This window comes from Amblyomma mixtum, chromosome 3 (genome assembly GCF_055824585.1).
Source record: "Amblyomma mixtum isolate Tamu chromosome 3, ASM5582458v1, whole genome shotgun sequence".
NCBI lineage: Eukaryota > Metazoa > Arthropoda > Arachnida > Ixodida > Ixodidae > Amblyomma > Amblyomma mixtum.
In genome coordinates, this window is record NC_143014.1 from 245,883,214 (window position 1) to 245,895,457 (window position 12,244).

Here is a 12,244-nt window from a genome sequence, read left to right on the forward strand (position 1 = left end):
TCTCCATTGGTGCTTTCAAATACTGCCGGTCTTAAGTGACAGTAAAGAACGTAACACTGTGAAATTTTAAGCCCTTAACCGTAATCTACAGGTACTATAGGGGCCTTTTTTGGCGTGCTTACTCGTCTATGAATAAGCTAAACAGTTTTTACTTGACCAACGAAGCTGGGCTTGCGCACCATTGTTTCTCTCGATTTTCCCTGACAACTGCCGGCTTGGATGAAGATGGACAGGTCTTTGTGTAAATGCAATCATCGGTCAAGGTTAATGGACAGATGGATGGAGAGATGGTGTCAACCGATTAGTGTGCTCATTCATCTCTGTCGCACTACGCCTGCGGTACGTGACCAGCGACATACACATATTTCTCCATTAAAGTTGGGCCATCTGTTATTTTACCTGTGCATCATAGAATTGAAATAAGCTAAACTTTTATGCATTTTTAGGCTTATTCCTCGTTCATTTTGGGTGGAAAAAACAGCGCGAAAGGGACGGAAGACAAAGATGAAGGAAAACACACAGACGAGCGCTACTACAGTGTTATTCCTCGTTCGACGTTTCAAATTTCTCAAAACATGCACCAGTAAACCATGTTCAGTTAACGTACGCTCCTGCGGAAATCGGTGTTACTATGCATCCATAATTCTCTATATATTGTCCTCGGTGCTTTAAATTTCGTTTTCATTTAAACTCGCTCGCACCGCCATCACTTCTTGTTCGCCTTAAGACCTACATTTTTGGCACCCGGACGCTATGCTGAAACCATGGCTTTGTTTCTTGATTATACTTCTGCAGTTCTGTTTTAATGCCGCGCTTGATTACGCTTCGTTGTCTGCAATCCTGCGAAGAGAGAAAAATGTGTTTCATTCAAATGAAAACGCTATGGGGATGATCAAATATTTTTGAGACACTAGTCACTGAAAAAGCATATATCTTTATTTCAACAACTGCAACTTTTTGATCGGCGCAGTCCCCCCGACGTTCCTCGTAACTACCTATGCTTTTAAACCAGCCTTAAAAGCCGTCACGCCACTGGTTATCACGGGCTGAATTCAAGTGTCCTTGGCGGCAAGTCAAGGCATCTTCAGGTACTGGAAATTGCCGTGCGCGTAGCTTTTGTTTCACCGCAGGAAACAAAAAAAAAAAATCGCACGTGGCAAGGCTTGCATTGTGTAGGGTGGGTGGATGACGAACTTCACTGGAGTCCCCTCCATGAAAGCGATTGCTCTATGGCACCGCGAACCGGTGCGCTTTCCTGATGCAGCGTGATCATCCGCAGCACTGCTCTTGGTAGCTCCGCATGGATTTTCTGAAAGGCTGCTAGCAGGTAGACGCCGGTGTACTATTCAGCAGTCACTGTTCTCTGCACTGTGAAAAACAGCGCCTTCATAGAGGGAACACCAGCGAAGTTGGTCACTCATCCATCCTATAAAGTTCAACTCGGTGTGTACTTCTGCCATTATCTATACTTTTACAAAACAACCATAGACACGCGACCACGTGGTTTTCACCATTTTTTCTTTTACTATTGCTGGCTCTTGACCTGCGCCGGTTAGGCTTCCCGAAGAAACACCAAAACAGCTAGCTTGGCGCTTGGAATCATACTGGTATATTCCGGTTTACTTGCCGGTACCCTCGGTTCCAGTGATGTGAACCCAGTGGTACGAAACATTATTTGTTAGATGGTGCATAGTAGGTGGGCTGATTGTGACTCTTTTAATTGGCTTTTTTAAGTCGTAGAGCATCATGGCTCGAAAGTGCTGTCTTTCGAGGTCATGGCTTAAATCAGCGACGTGTCACAATTTGCCCGAGCCAGTGGCTGGCAGGGGAAGTGGGGGGGGGGGGGGGGGGGGGGACGCTGCGCTAATCAGCGTAGGGCACGGTACACTAAGAAAGGCGGAGACTTCGTGGCCCAACACTTCTTTACTGCTTCTGAATTTTCGGTTTATTTTTGTCTGAACATTTTTCAGTAATCCTTTTAGAAAGTGAAATCGTTTTTAATTAATCACAGCACATTTCTAGAAAACAGCACCCTAGAGAAACTTAGCTTTATCTTTCACGCACAAAATCCAATTCGTTATTGCTAACCGTTCGTGAGCAGATTACATGCTCTTATAGTTTCCAATAGCTTTTCACAAGATATCTCACAAGTTGCTATTGCCTGAATTCGGTCAGCTTAATCGTGATGACCGTCTACTGAAATGGGTTGAATGCTTCCTCATTAACGGTCAAGAGTTTGTAACAGATAATAATGGTACCTCATCCTAAATAACTGTTGCATCCGGCGTTTTACAAGTCTCAGTCTTATGCCCTCTAAAAGTTCTAATGCATACGTTAATGATTTGCCTTCTTAAATGTCTTCATCCTCTCATTTATTTGCCGATGACTGTGTTGCATTCCGAGATTATTTAACACTGGCAGATATACACTCTCTTCACTCTTAAACAGCACTTCTGTACTCGTGTGGCAACGTCTCAATGGAACTGGATTTTACTGAATGTAAGATCATGCGAATGAGTAGGACTCCTTACTACTTGAGTGGATCGCCACTAAAACAGTAACCTCTTATATAAACTTGGATTTTGTCTTAGCCAACAGTTTAGCATGTGACCTATACAATAGTCATCTCATCAAGAACGCTAATCACGCTTAATGTTACATAAAATGTGACTTCACCCTTTATTTCTATCCACTAAACCGGAATATTAGCCAGTTCAAAACTAGAGTATACAGCCTCGGTTTAGGATTCAAATAATGCTACTTTATTTATTAAGCTAAAAGTGGTTAAAATAATGTTGCAAGTTTCATTCTTTTTAAAAATAGTCGCACTTCCAGCATAGTTTTGTCGAAATTTGAACTAAATTTGCTGAACCTAGTCGCCTGAAGAACAGTCTTTCGACTCTCTCTCTCAAAAATTTCCACCATCTTTCGTTGGCAAACGAATTCATATCGTCGCCAGTTTAGGTATCATCTCACCGTGATCGCCATCGCAAGGTAGTCGTCCAGACATTCCACACTACTATGTTTTTTGCGTCGTTTGTTCCGAAGCCAAAACATGACTGGGCCACCTTCCTGCACTGAGAACAACAAATGGCAACACAGTTAATTTTTGTCTGTTGTGTTTAACAAAATCTCTCTCGCCAGAGAAAGACCGTGAGCTAGATAGAAGAAAGGAAAGACTAGAATTTTATAACTGTTTTTTTGGCCAGCTGTTATGTTGCTAATGTGCTGTTGTTACCCACTGCGCTCTAAAATGTTTCGGCCCTAGGATATATATATATATATATATATATATAGGTTTGGTTTATGGGGTTTACAAGTCTCACGTTTCGGCGTTTCCACGTTTCCACGTTTCGGCTGGTCCTCCAGCCGAAACGTCGTGAATTAAATCTTGTTATGTTTTTCAATTTCTGGTGACTTTATCTTATATTAATCAATCAGCTGCCAAGAAATAATTTTTGATATATGTATATATATATAGGAAACAAGAGAACGGGAATGAGGGGCTCGTTATAAATATGAGAGAAACCAACAGCCACAGAAACCAAGGGACACAGGGGATTTTTTTAATTAATTAATTTATTTTGTGCTGTTCGATTTAGATTATTACTGCATATGTTATCGTTTAAAGCTAATTGATTAGAAAAGCAGAAGAAAAAAAAAACAACCGCATGCCGCCGGTGGGATCCAAACCCACAACCTCCGAATTACGCGTCCGGTGCTCTACCGCTGAGCTACGGCGACGGCTGTCAAATCTGCTGCTTTCGGGGGTATTTATGTTTACGAATAACCTAACCTTGGAGTGTTCATCAGCGCCACCCACGTTCTTAAACGGCGGACGTAGCACGTCCTAAGTTACCGCAGATGTGACGTAGAACTTCATAGAATGACGAGGGTGGAAGCTGTGTGAGAACCCTCTTATGCTTCCTATGGCGTCAAGGCTGCCAGAACCGAGGCCCTCGCTAAGCAATTAAGCAAACAGCACAAAATAAATATATAAATTAAAAAAATCCCCTGTGTCCCTTGGTTTCTCTCATATATATATATATATATATATATATATATATATATATATATATATATATATATATATATATATATTCTTCTGCTTTTCTAATCAATTAGCTTTAAGCGACAGTAATATTCTTACTTGATCAACACCACAAAAAAATAAATATATTAAAAAATCCCCTGTGCTCCTTGGTTTCTGTGGCTGTTGGCTTCTCTCATATATATATTTATATATATATAGGGGATAATGTTATCGTGTTGCGGTCATAGGGTCCTTTTGGTTAATTCCTATTTGTAGCTAAATTTGTAAGATAACATGAACCAAGTTTCACCAGGTACAATCCCTCCACTTTCTTTACCACCACCACCCTTCTGGAGCACCTGGTTGCCCTGGACTAGTCGGATGGCCATGGTGGAACAAGCTCGATCCCTCCTTGGTGACTAAAACGGAGTTGCCAGATAATGTGGTTTATCTATCCCTAGGTCGGTTGTTTGGGGCAAATATATGGGACATATGAGCGGAGATATTGGTGAGTTAAAACAAAAGTCGTAATGATGTTATTACAGTTGCATTATTTTCCTTGAAAGTGTAAAAATATAGCATGGCTAAGAAGACTACGCCTTGGAGGACGGTGTGTGCCGACCGTGACAATGCAGTACTTTCTCTTGATGTTCACAACGGATGCCGCATGTGAACATCGTTGCGATGGCCCAGTGGCTCGAGCATCCGCCTCGCAGTACCCTCACTTTCTCTCTCTCGCATGTGGGAGGTGCTAGGTTGTTTTTCCCCTCCGTGCCCCAATCTTCTTCCCCACTCCAGCAATTAACTCAATTAAAAATCTTTGTTACATGGTTAGCTCGAGTCCGCATTAGGGAATTAATAGTGGTCGGCTGTGGCTGCCTCGAATACGAAGCGCCACAACGCGCTCAGTGCCTCTGTGTGCCGCCCGCGTGGCTGAATTCATTCTTCAAAGGTCAGTATTCAGGTCGGACAGTGTCCTCAGCCGACCACGCACCGCGATGCTCTGCGGCTCTTTCCTGCTGTTTTAATCCCCATTTCCTATACATCAACCTGGCGCAGTTGCGATGGCACCACTTAGCTCGATGAACCGTTACATGCCCCACATAACTTTCCCTCAAGAATCACATTCTGTCTCTCTGTCGACCCCCAGCGCCGTCGCGTGTTCCTGCCGGCTTTCCATTGAATACAAGCTTTCTCTCTCCCTGGTGCTCGGCATTCTCTGGGGTGAATGACCTGGGAAAAGGGTCTTTAATCAAACCGTGCGCAACGGTTCATTGCGGGCGCCTGACGTGAACATCACTGATTTGTTAATGAAGGCTGCTCGATGTTACCTAAGGCTGCACCTGCGGAGAATTCGTCCGCCACCACCTATTTGTTGGCCCTTTGTCGCACCAGCCGACAACTCTTTACCTCTTTCCGAACATGACGGGGTTGCCTCCAGCTGTCTTGCGTCCTCTTCTCCAGGAACGGCGGCCCTGCAGGCGGCGTGGCGAGGCGGTGAGCCCTTTGCAAGCCCAAGCATGCGAGTGGCCGCCGCGCTGGCCCTGCTGTGGACGGCGTGCGCGGCGGCGCTGGGCGTCGCGCGCGAGCGCCAGCAGGCCTCGGCGCTTCGCGAGAGGCTCGAGCGCCAGGCCTGGTCCCGCTGCAGCAGCAGCGCGGGATCGGCGGCTCGGGTCCCCGTGGGTCTAGCGCCTGTGGTTGACGCCTCCCCGCGCATTACCGGCGAGCGCCAGACGCGCCAGGCTGAGCCGAGCCCGGAAGCAAACCGGGCCGCGTACCTGGTGGCGGCCACGGGCACCCTGACGGCGGCTGACGGTGCCGAGAGCGGCCGCCTTCCATGGCGGCACTTCAGCGTGGCCCTGTGGACGCGGCCAGAGGGCGGGCAGCACCGGGAAGCCGTCATCCTCGGTGAGACCATCGGTCGGGACGGGCCACGTCGGCAGAGGTTGTTGCGAGCGAAATTCTTTCGTCGCCATTTCTTATTTCATAGCATGAATTTAATACTGTGATCCAATATCAGAACCCACTCAGGGAACGTAGGTAAAAGAAACCGTCTCGCTAACTAAAGACACCTGGGGCAGCTTGCAACACACATGCGCGAGGTGATGACGCTCTCATCCGGTCGGATGGCTGTGGTGGCAGTTTCTATGGAAGGGAAACCAAGCAATCAACGGGCTGCGGTAGTCATAAGGAACCCACACTGACAATGATTGTCTCATTTTCACACGCTTCTCCTCAGCTTTGTTTCCTCACATTGGCCAGGAGCCTAGATTATGATAAAGATGTCGTCAACGCGCTCTCATCTCTTGTGTAACTTTTGACTTCTGCAATCGCTTCTCCACTCGGCCCCTTACTCTCCGAGCACTCCCTCGTTTATGAGGCTTCTTCTCGCCACCACTGGCGTATACTGGAGGCTGCCAGGAAATGCCTAACGAAGCGCGCGCACGGCTTCCTGGGGCAGCATGTGCGACAGGCCTCTGAAGCTGGACCAGTCACGCAGGACGCTGAATCTTTAAGTTAACCATGTCTTCTTCATGGTGCATTTATGATGCACTCGCGAACGCTTTCTTCTTTCTTCCAGGGTGAGGGCGCTGGTTAGTGAAGTTATATTATTTTTGCGGTGGGCAGCGCAGCAGACCGACCTGCTGTAATGGCATGAAAAGAGGGTAATGGTTCAAACCACGCTCTGTGTCAAAGATGGGTAGAGTGGGACGAGCTGCATCACTTAGTCTCTGCGACGAACGGTTACTCAGTGTGGAGAGTATCTATGGGTGACGTCCCATCGTAATTGCCCTCCGAGGGAGTAATGGTTTGTCTTTTTAGGGACCATTGGCACTTTTAGTTCTTTGGTCCTGGTTTGGATATAAACGCATAATGATCTTGCAAAATTGGTCCTTTTTATTTATTTATTTAATTAATTAGGTATGCTACAGTGTATGTGTAGTTTAACGTCCTATACCGACACATGGGCTGTGAGAGACGCCGTCGTCGAGGGCTCCAGATTAATTTCGACTACCTGGAGTTCTTGAACGTGCACTGTAACAGCACAGCACACGGACGTGCTTTTGCATGTCGCCTTCATCTAAATGTGGCCGCCACGTACGGGATTCGATCCCTGTCCTTGCGCTCAGTAGCCACACTCCATAGCCACTAAGCCATCGCGGCGGGTCAGTTGACTCTTTGATGCCCAGTGTTGCCTAGGGGCAACACACATATTACTTTCTTTCTCGCACACTACGCCAGATTTGACCTTTCTGTTGCATCTGTTGTAAGAAAAGGGCCTTTGAATTTTAAAACGTAAAGAACAGAACGCTGCTCTCATTTCTTTCTGTTAAAAAACACGCTTAATGAGGCCGGTTGACTAGCCATGGCACGCTGACGACAAAGATGAACCACGAGTGACTGTCACCTGACACAAGGATATTTTACAACTACAAATATCTAAATATCTCATTTCTATCACTTTTGAAGAGAGCAAAGAAGCATAATATTGCATCTATATCGCCTAGCAATTGCTTGTGAACGTGCGATTAAGGATAACAAAGAGAAACTCATCAGGAAAAAAACTTCTTAGTGTGCAGTTCAAGTCAAGATTTTTTTTTTCTGACAAAATATGTGCTTCTTTGCACTCAAGGAGTTATTGCCATAGCTTGGAGCTGCTTTAATAACAAGGTAAAAATTTTGGCATCAAAACGTTAAGGAAATTTAGGTCAAGGAAAATGCTTTCACCTCCCATTCTCGACGAACTCGGGCGAACATAGTCCGAAGCTGGAGAATATGAAGCCAAACCAGAAGAACAACATTAGCCCGAACCTGGAGAAGAACAGGAATTCGGAATTATCCGAAACACTCGAACTTTTCTGTCCGAATTGGAGGAAGCAGAAGAAAAAGAATCAAAGGGCACTTAACACTGCTTACGTGCTGTGAAGGGGAAAGCACGAATGTCTCCTAGTGAGTTTACATTTCGTCGCCTGGAATCCCTGTCGCGAGCTTAACTCCAACTTGACTAGCAGCTGTATACTATGTGCAACGAGAAATAGTATGGCACCACCAGGAACGCTGTAAGACGAACGGTTGCATCACAATTATGAAACGAAAGTTGGAGAAAGGTACATCGTGAGTTCACAAGTAGTCGGTCGTAATCCCTGTCGAAAGCTAGCCTCGAAATTGACCAGCAGATGTATGCCATGTGCAGCGAGAAATCGTATGACATCAATCGTATGACATCAACATTGGCGCGCTCTAAATAGAGTAAAAATAAATTAATGGTGGACACGATCAAATGACCTCGCAAGGTCGATTAGAAGAAAAGCAAGCTGCTCAAGAGAACAGGAGCAACATCAGAGAATTGTGCGTGTAATTGTTCCATTAGATTGAATGGAACGGGCTCTCAAATCGCATGTCTGGTGAGGGTCAACGAAAACTGACATCGCGTATTGCAGACGATTTTATTAAAGTTTAGCTAAAATTTTGGAGTCCACATCTGCCAACGCGGTAGGATTGTAGCCTTCCACAAGGCGCAATTTTTCGTTGTCACTACTCTTAGGCATTATGACCGTAATTCAGTCGCAAAGGACCGTGGAAGGGCCTCCACATCGAAAGTCACCGCGAAAACCTGCAGCACGACAGCCGCGAGAATAAATCACAAAGTTTTGTAAACTTCGCATGAAATGCAGTAGGACAAGGCGTTTTAGACTGGAACAGCCTTCCAAGCGATATTGCTCTCATGACCAGCTTATCTAAGTTCAGTGAAAGTGCAAAGAAATCTGTACTGTCATAACAATGTTCGCCCAATACTTCTCACCCCTTATGTGATAGCTTTTCTTGGGGGCTCTTAAGGTAATAAAATGAGAAGTGAATGAATGAGATGAAGAGGTAACAGATGAACCGCTAGTTCTGTCTCTTGGCGCATGAAGGGGCCATCAGTAACAGAACAACCTTCTGAACAACCACTGAACAAGGTCTTGTAATAGTTCTTAAACGCAGAGATTATCTTATTCGTACTGGTCACAGCGGGGCCACTGGACATTATCTCCAGCCGAGCAGTCCGGTCATCACCGTAGCCTATAGCGCTGCATATTTAACGGACACCCATTCGCCGTGTGCTTTGAGTATCGTCGTTTTCATTGCCTGTCATCCGTTCGTTCTACGCCACGTACGTTTACGAAGATCGCTGAGAGAAAAATTGGTTTTGTGGAAAGGAAAGGCGTAGTACCTTCACTTCTCGTGTACACCTCAAACGTGCCGTGAAGGATTAAATGAAAAAAAGGAGTGAAAGAAGAAAAACAGGAAGAATGCAGTTTCGTAGTGGAGGATTCCTGATTAAATTTGACTACCTGGGGTTCTTCTGTACTACCGCGACCACATAGCGGCGTCCGGCTGAGGCGAATGTTGTTGCCTCTGAAGCGATGGCACAAATCTCCCAGCGTACTATGCAGCACGTGCTGCGACATCTCCGCCCCTTCGACACGTGGCGAGCCGTGTTCGCCACGCTCAAAAAGCGGCGAAGGAAGCCGAGTGCGCTGCCGCTCGCTAAGAAAAGAAAAATGCCTGATGATAACGGCTCCTACTCGAGCGCTGCTACCACCTTCCGTGAGCCGTCCTGGAATATGTTACGCCTGTCCCACACTGCATTTCATGCTTACATTTACTCTTGACGACGAGATAGGCTATGAATTTTACCTTACGCGGCCAGGGTCATAGTGCCACGTACGATGATACGAGCCACGAAAAAAACAACAGCAAACGACCTAATATAATGTATTCGCCACTTTTGTATCTATACCGTAATACCCGGACTAGAGTACACACCCACTGGATAGCTCGCGGAGCCCGATGCAGGTTAAAAAAGAAGAGACAAAATATTATGTAGTCTACGAAAAGTCACAGTGCGCGGATAGACCTGCAAGAAAATTTTAGTTGCGTTAGTTGCAAGGGGGACACAGCGCGGTGACCTGTGTTCTTTCCGGAGGCATTGCAACCATGTTTCTACTGCTCTGGCTTCCCTATCCTCCTGCTTGCGGGGCTAAACACCCTTCAGCACATTGCGGTCCCCGCTGCTGATACCAATAAGACACGTGTATGCGTTATGTCAAGCGCCTATATGATTAGCCTACGGCTGGCTGGGATCAGCTATCTGCTTTATTTTCAGACAACTCGCCTGAGCCATTTTCTTGGAAATCATGATACCAGCGCGTTTACAACTAGTCAGTTGCTCGATATTAAACGGAAGCGCAGTGCAAGTACGACAAACAAAAATGATGTGATAGTGAAAATCGCGTTGACTTTGAAAATAAAAATACTATTGAGTGCTCACTTGTATGCCATACACACAGCCCAAAATAATGTTTAAACGTGTATAGTCCGAGGAGTGCAATCTGAAAATACAGCTGTATTCCGAGCGCTTACGGAGCATGGGAGCCACGGAAAATCTTGGCCCAGGAATGAAGAGCGCAACTTGCAGTCGTCTATATGCGACCGATTCTGCTTAGCTCTGAATTCTAAGGTGCGTATTAACGCGGCAATAAAAGTGTTTTTAGTGCGCTACCGCTTACTCTATAGTGGCCATTCCCCGAATTCAGCCGTTGTGTGTATTGTCTGAAGCCCGCTTTGTGCCAGGCTGCCCACCTGCCCACCGGATTGTGAGCAAACTGACCACCGGGGCAGGTGGCAGTTAAATTAATGATTGGTCTCGGCAGACAGGTTGGTCGGGAAAAAGAAACCTGGGTCGCTCAAACTCCACCGTTGCTGCGCCAGGAGTGATACGAGGACTCCCAGGGATCCGTGAATGTAAAGTAGAGAATGACCAATTCGTCATATTGGGGCATTGACCCACTATCGCTACCCAAACAACTTCCATCCGTGAACACCGGACCTGAACACCGGAACCGAAGTGAAAACCGAACTGCTAGCGCACCTAATTCGCATCTGGCCTAACTACGCACTCTCCGGCATTTTCTTTTTAACACCTTAGCGTTCACGTTCAGTAAACTTTTGGAGGAGACCACACACGCGTTTTAATCAATTCTAGGTCGTGCTTCATCGTTCACAAATGCCTTCCTACGCGCATAAAGTGAGCTGCTCTATATGATACAAAACGGTGCTTCGTAATTTCCGAACGAATTTGCTTTGACAAGCAACCAAGTTCCGTAGTGCGGGATTCAGACTGTCTCCTTCCATTTTTCTTCTTCCTGTGAAGCAATAGTCACAGGCTCAGAGGTCATGAGTGAGGAGTTTCCACGAGGACCACTTGCCAGCGTGCTGTAGTGAGTTTTGCAACAGGACGCGTTTACTGGCATGCACATGGCGTCAGTCAGCAGACAGAAATCTTGGAGGGCAGACAACCGACGGATAGATGGTGTACCCTTGCGCTGTCCTGTAATCTGCGCTCTTCTCGCACTCGTCGCGTTTGCATGGAGTCCACGAGGGCTGGAATCCTGCCGCCGCACGCTCGCGCAATCGCGGGCCGGGTGCGTGAGAGCTGCGCGCATTTGATCCAGGCGTGGTTCAGCAGACGCGTGTGGCAACTCTTCCGTCCGCTTGCGTCACTCTCAGAGAAGAAGAGAGACGCTCTGCGATGACTTTCACTTGTTCCTCTTTCCCCATCTTTTTTCTCCAGAGATCCTGGGCCGGTTTCAGCGAGTTCACGGACGTTTACTCGGCCGTATCGCACTCGGGCCGTATCATGGATGCGCGGAGAAAGACTGCCGGAATGTTTGCCGTCGGCTAGAGGCGCTGCCTATCGGGGATTATCAGGACACGTCACATAGGGATTTCCTAGCCTCTGAGAGACGGCGCGTGTTCTTCGAAGCGAGTGAGCGCTTGCCCAGCTGCTCGACGCCCCGCATTCGGGATAACAACTCTTGCGCTCTCCTAGAATCTGCTACGCAGCATATACTGGAGGCGTTGGCTCCGCAAAACTGCTCGCCTGAGCGCGGCCGGTTATCACTTTGAGATCGTAGCGCTATGGAGTGCGGTAAATATGTCCCGGGCCACTGCTGTGGCTCTTCTTTATCGACAATGTGATTCGAAATATCGGACCTCACAAGTACGCATTTCAAAGCTCGTTGAGACGGCTTTCCCGCGCTGCAGATGTATAAAATTCTGTCGCTGCGCGTAGTGTCGCCGCCGAAATCCCATTAACTGATTCTGCGTCATATACACAAACGGGGTCTGTATTTACTGCATAAAAAAATGAAAGCAATGCCATTT

At 46.8% G+C, this 12,244-nt stretch overlaps 1 protein-coding gene across 3 annotated transcripts in view; it reads left to right on the forward strand.

Moving 5' to 3' along the window:
- Positions 1 to 12,244, forward strand: part of LOC149354248 (pappalysin-1-like) — a 41,770-nt gene that overhangs the window by 912 nt on the left and 28,614 nt on the right. For 2 of the 3 annotated variants that reach the window (XM_089583221.1, XM_089583220.1), the window contains exon 2: positions 5,498 to 5,941. The exons of the other annotated variant lie outside the window; for it this stretch is intronic. In XM_089583221.1, the coding sequence (XP_089439347.1) occupies positions 5,554 to 5,941 (388 nt within the window). In that variant the 5' untranslated portion in view covers positions 5,498 to 5,553. The remainder of the gene's footprint in view (positions 1 to 5,497; positions 5,942 to 12,244) is intronic. 3 annotated transcript variants of the gene reach the window in all.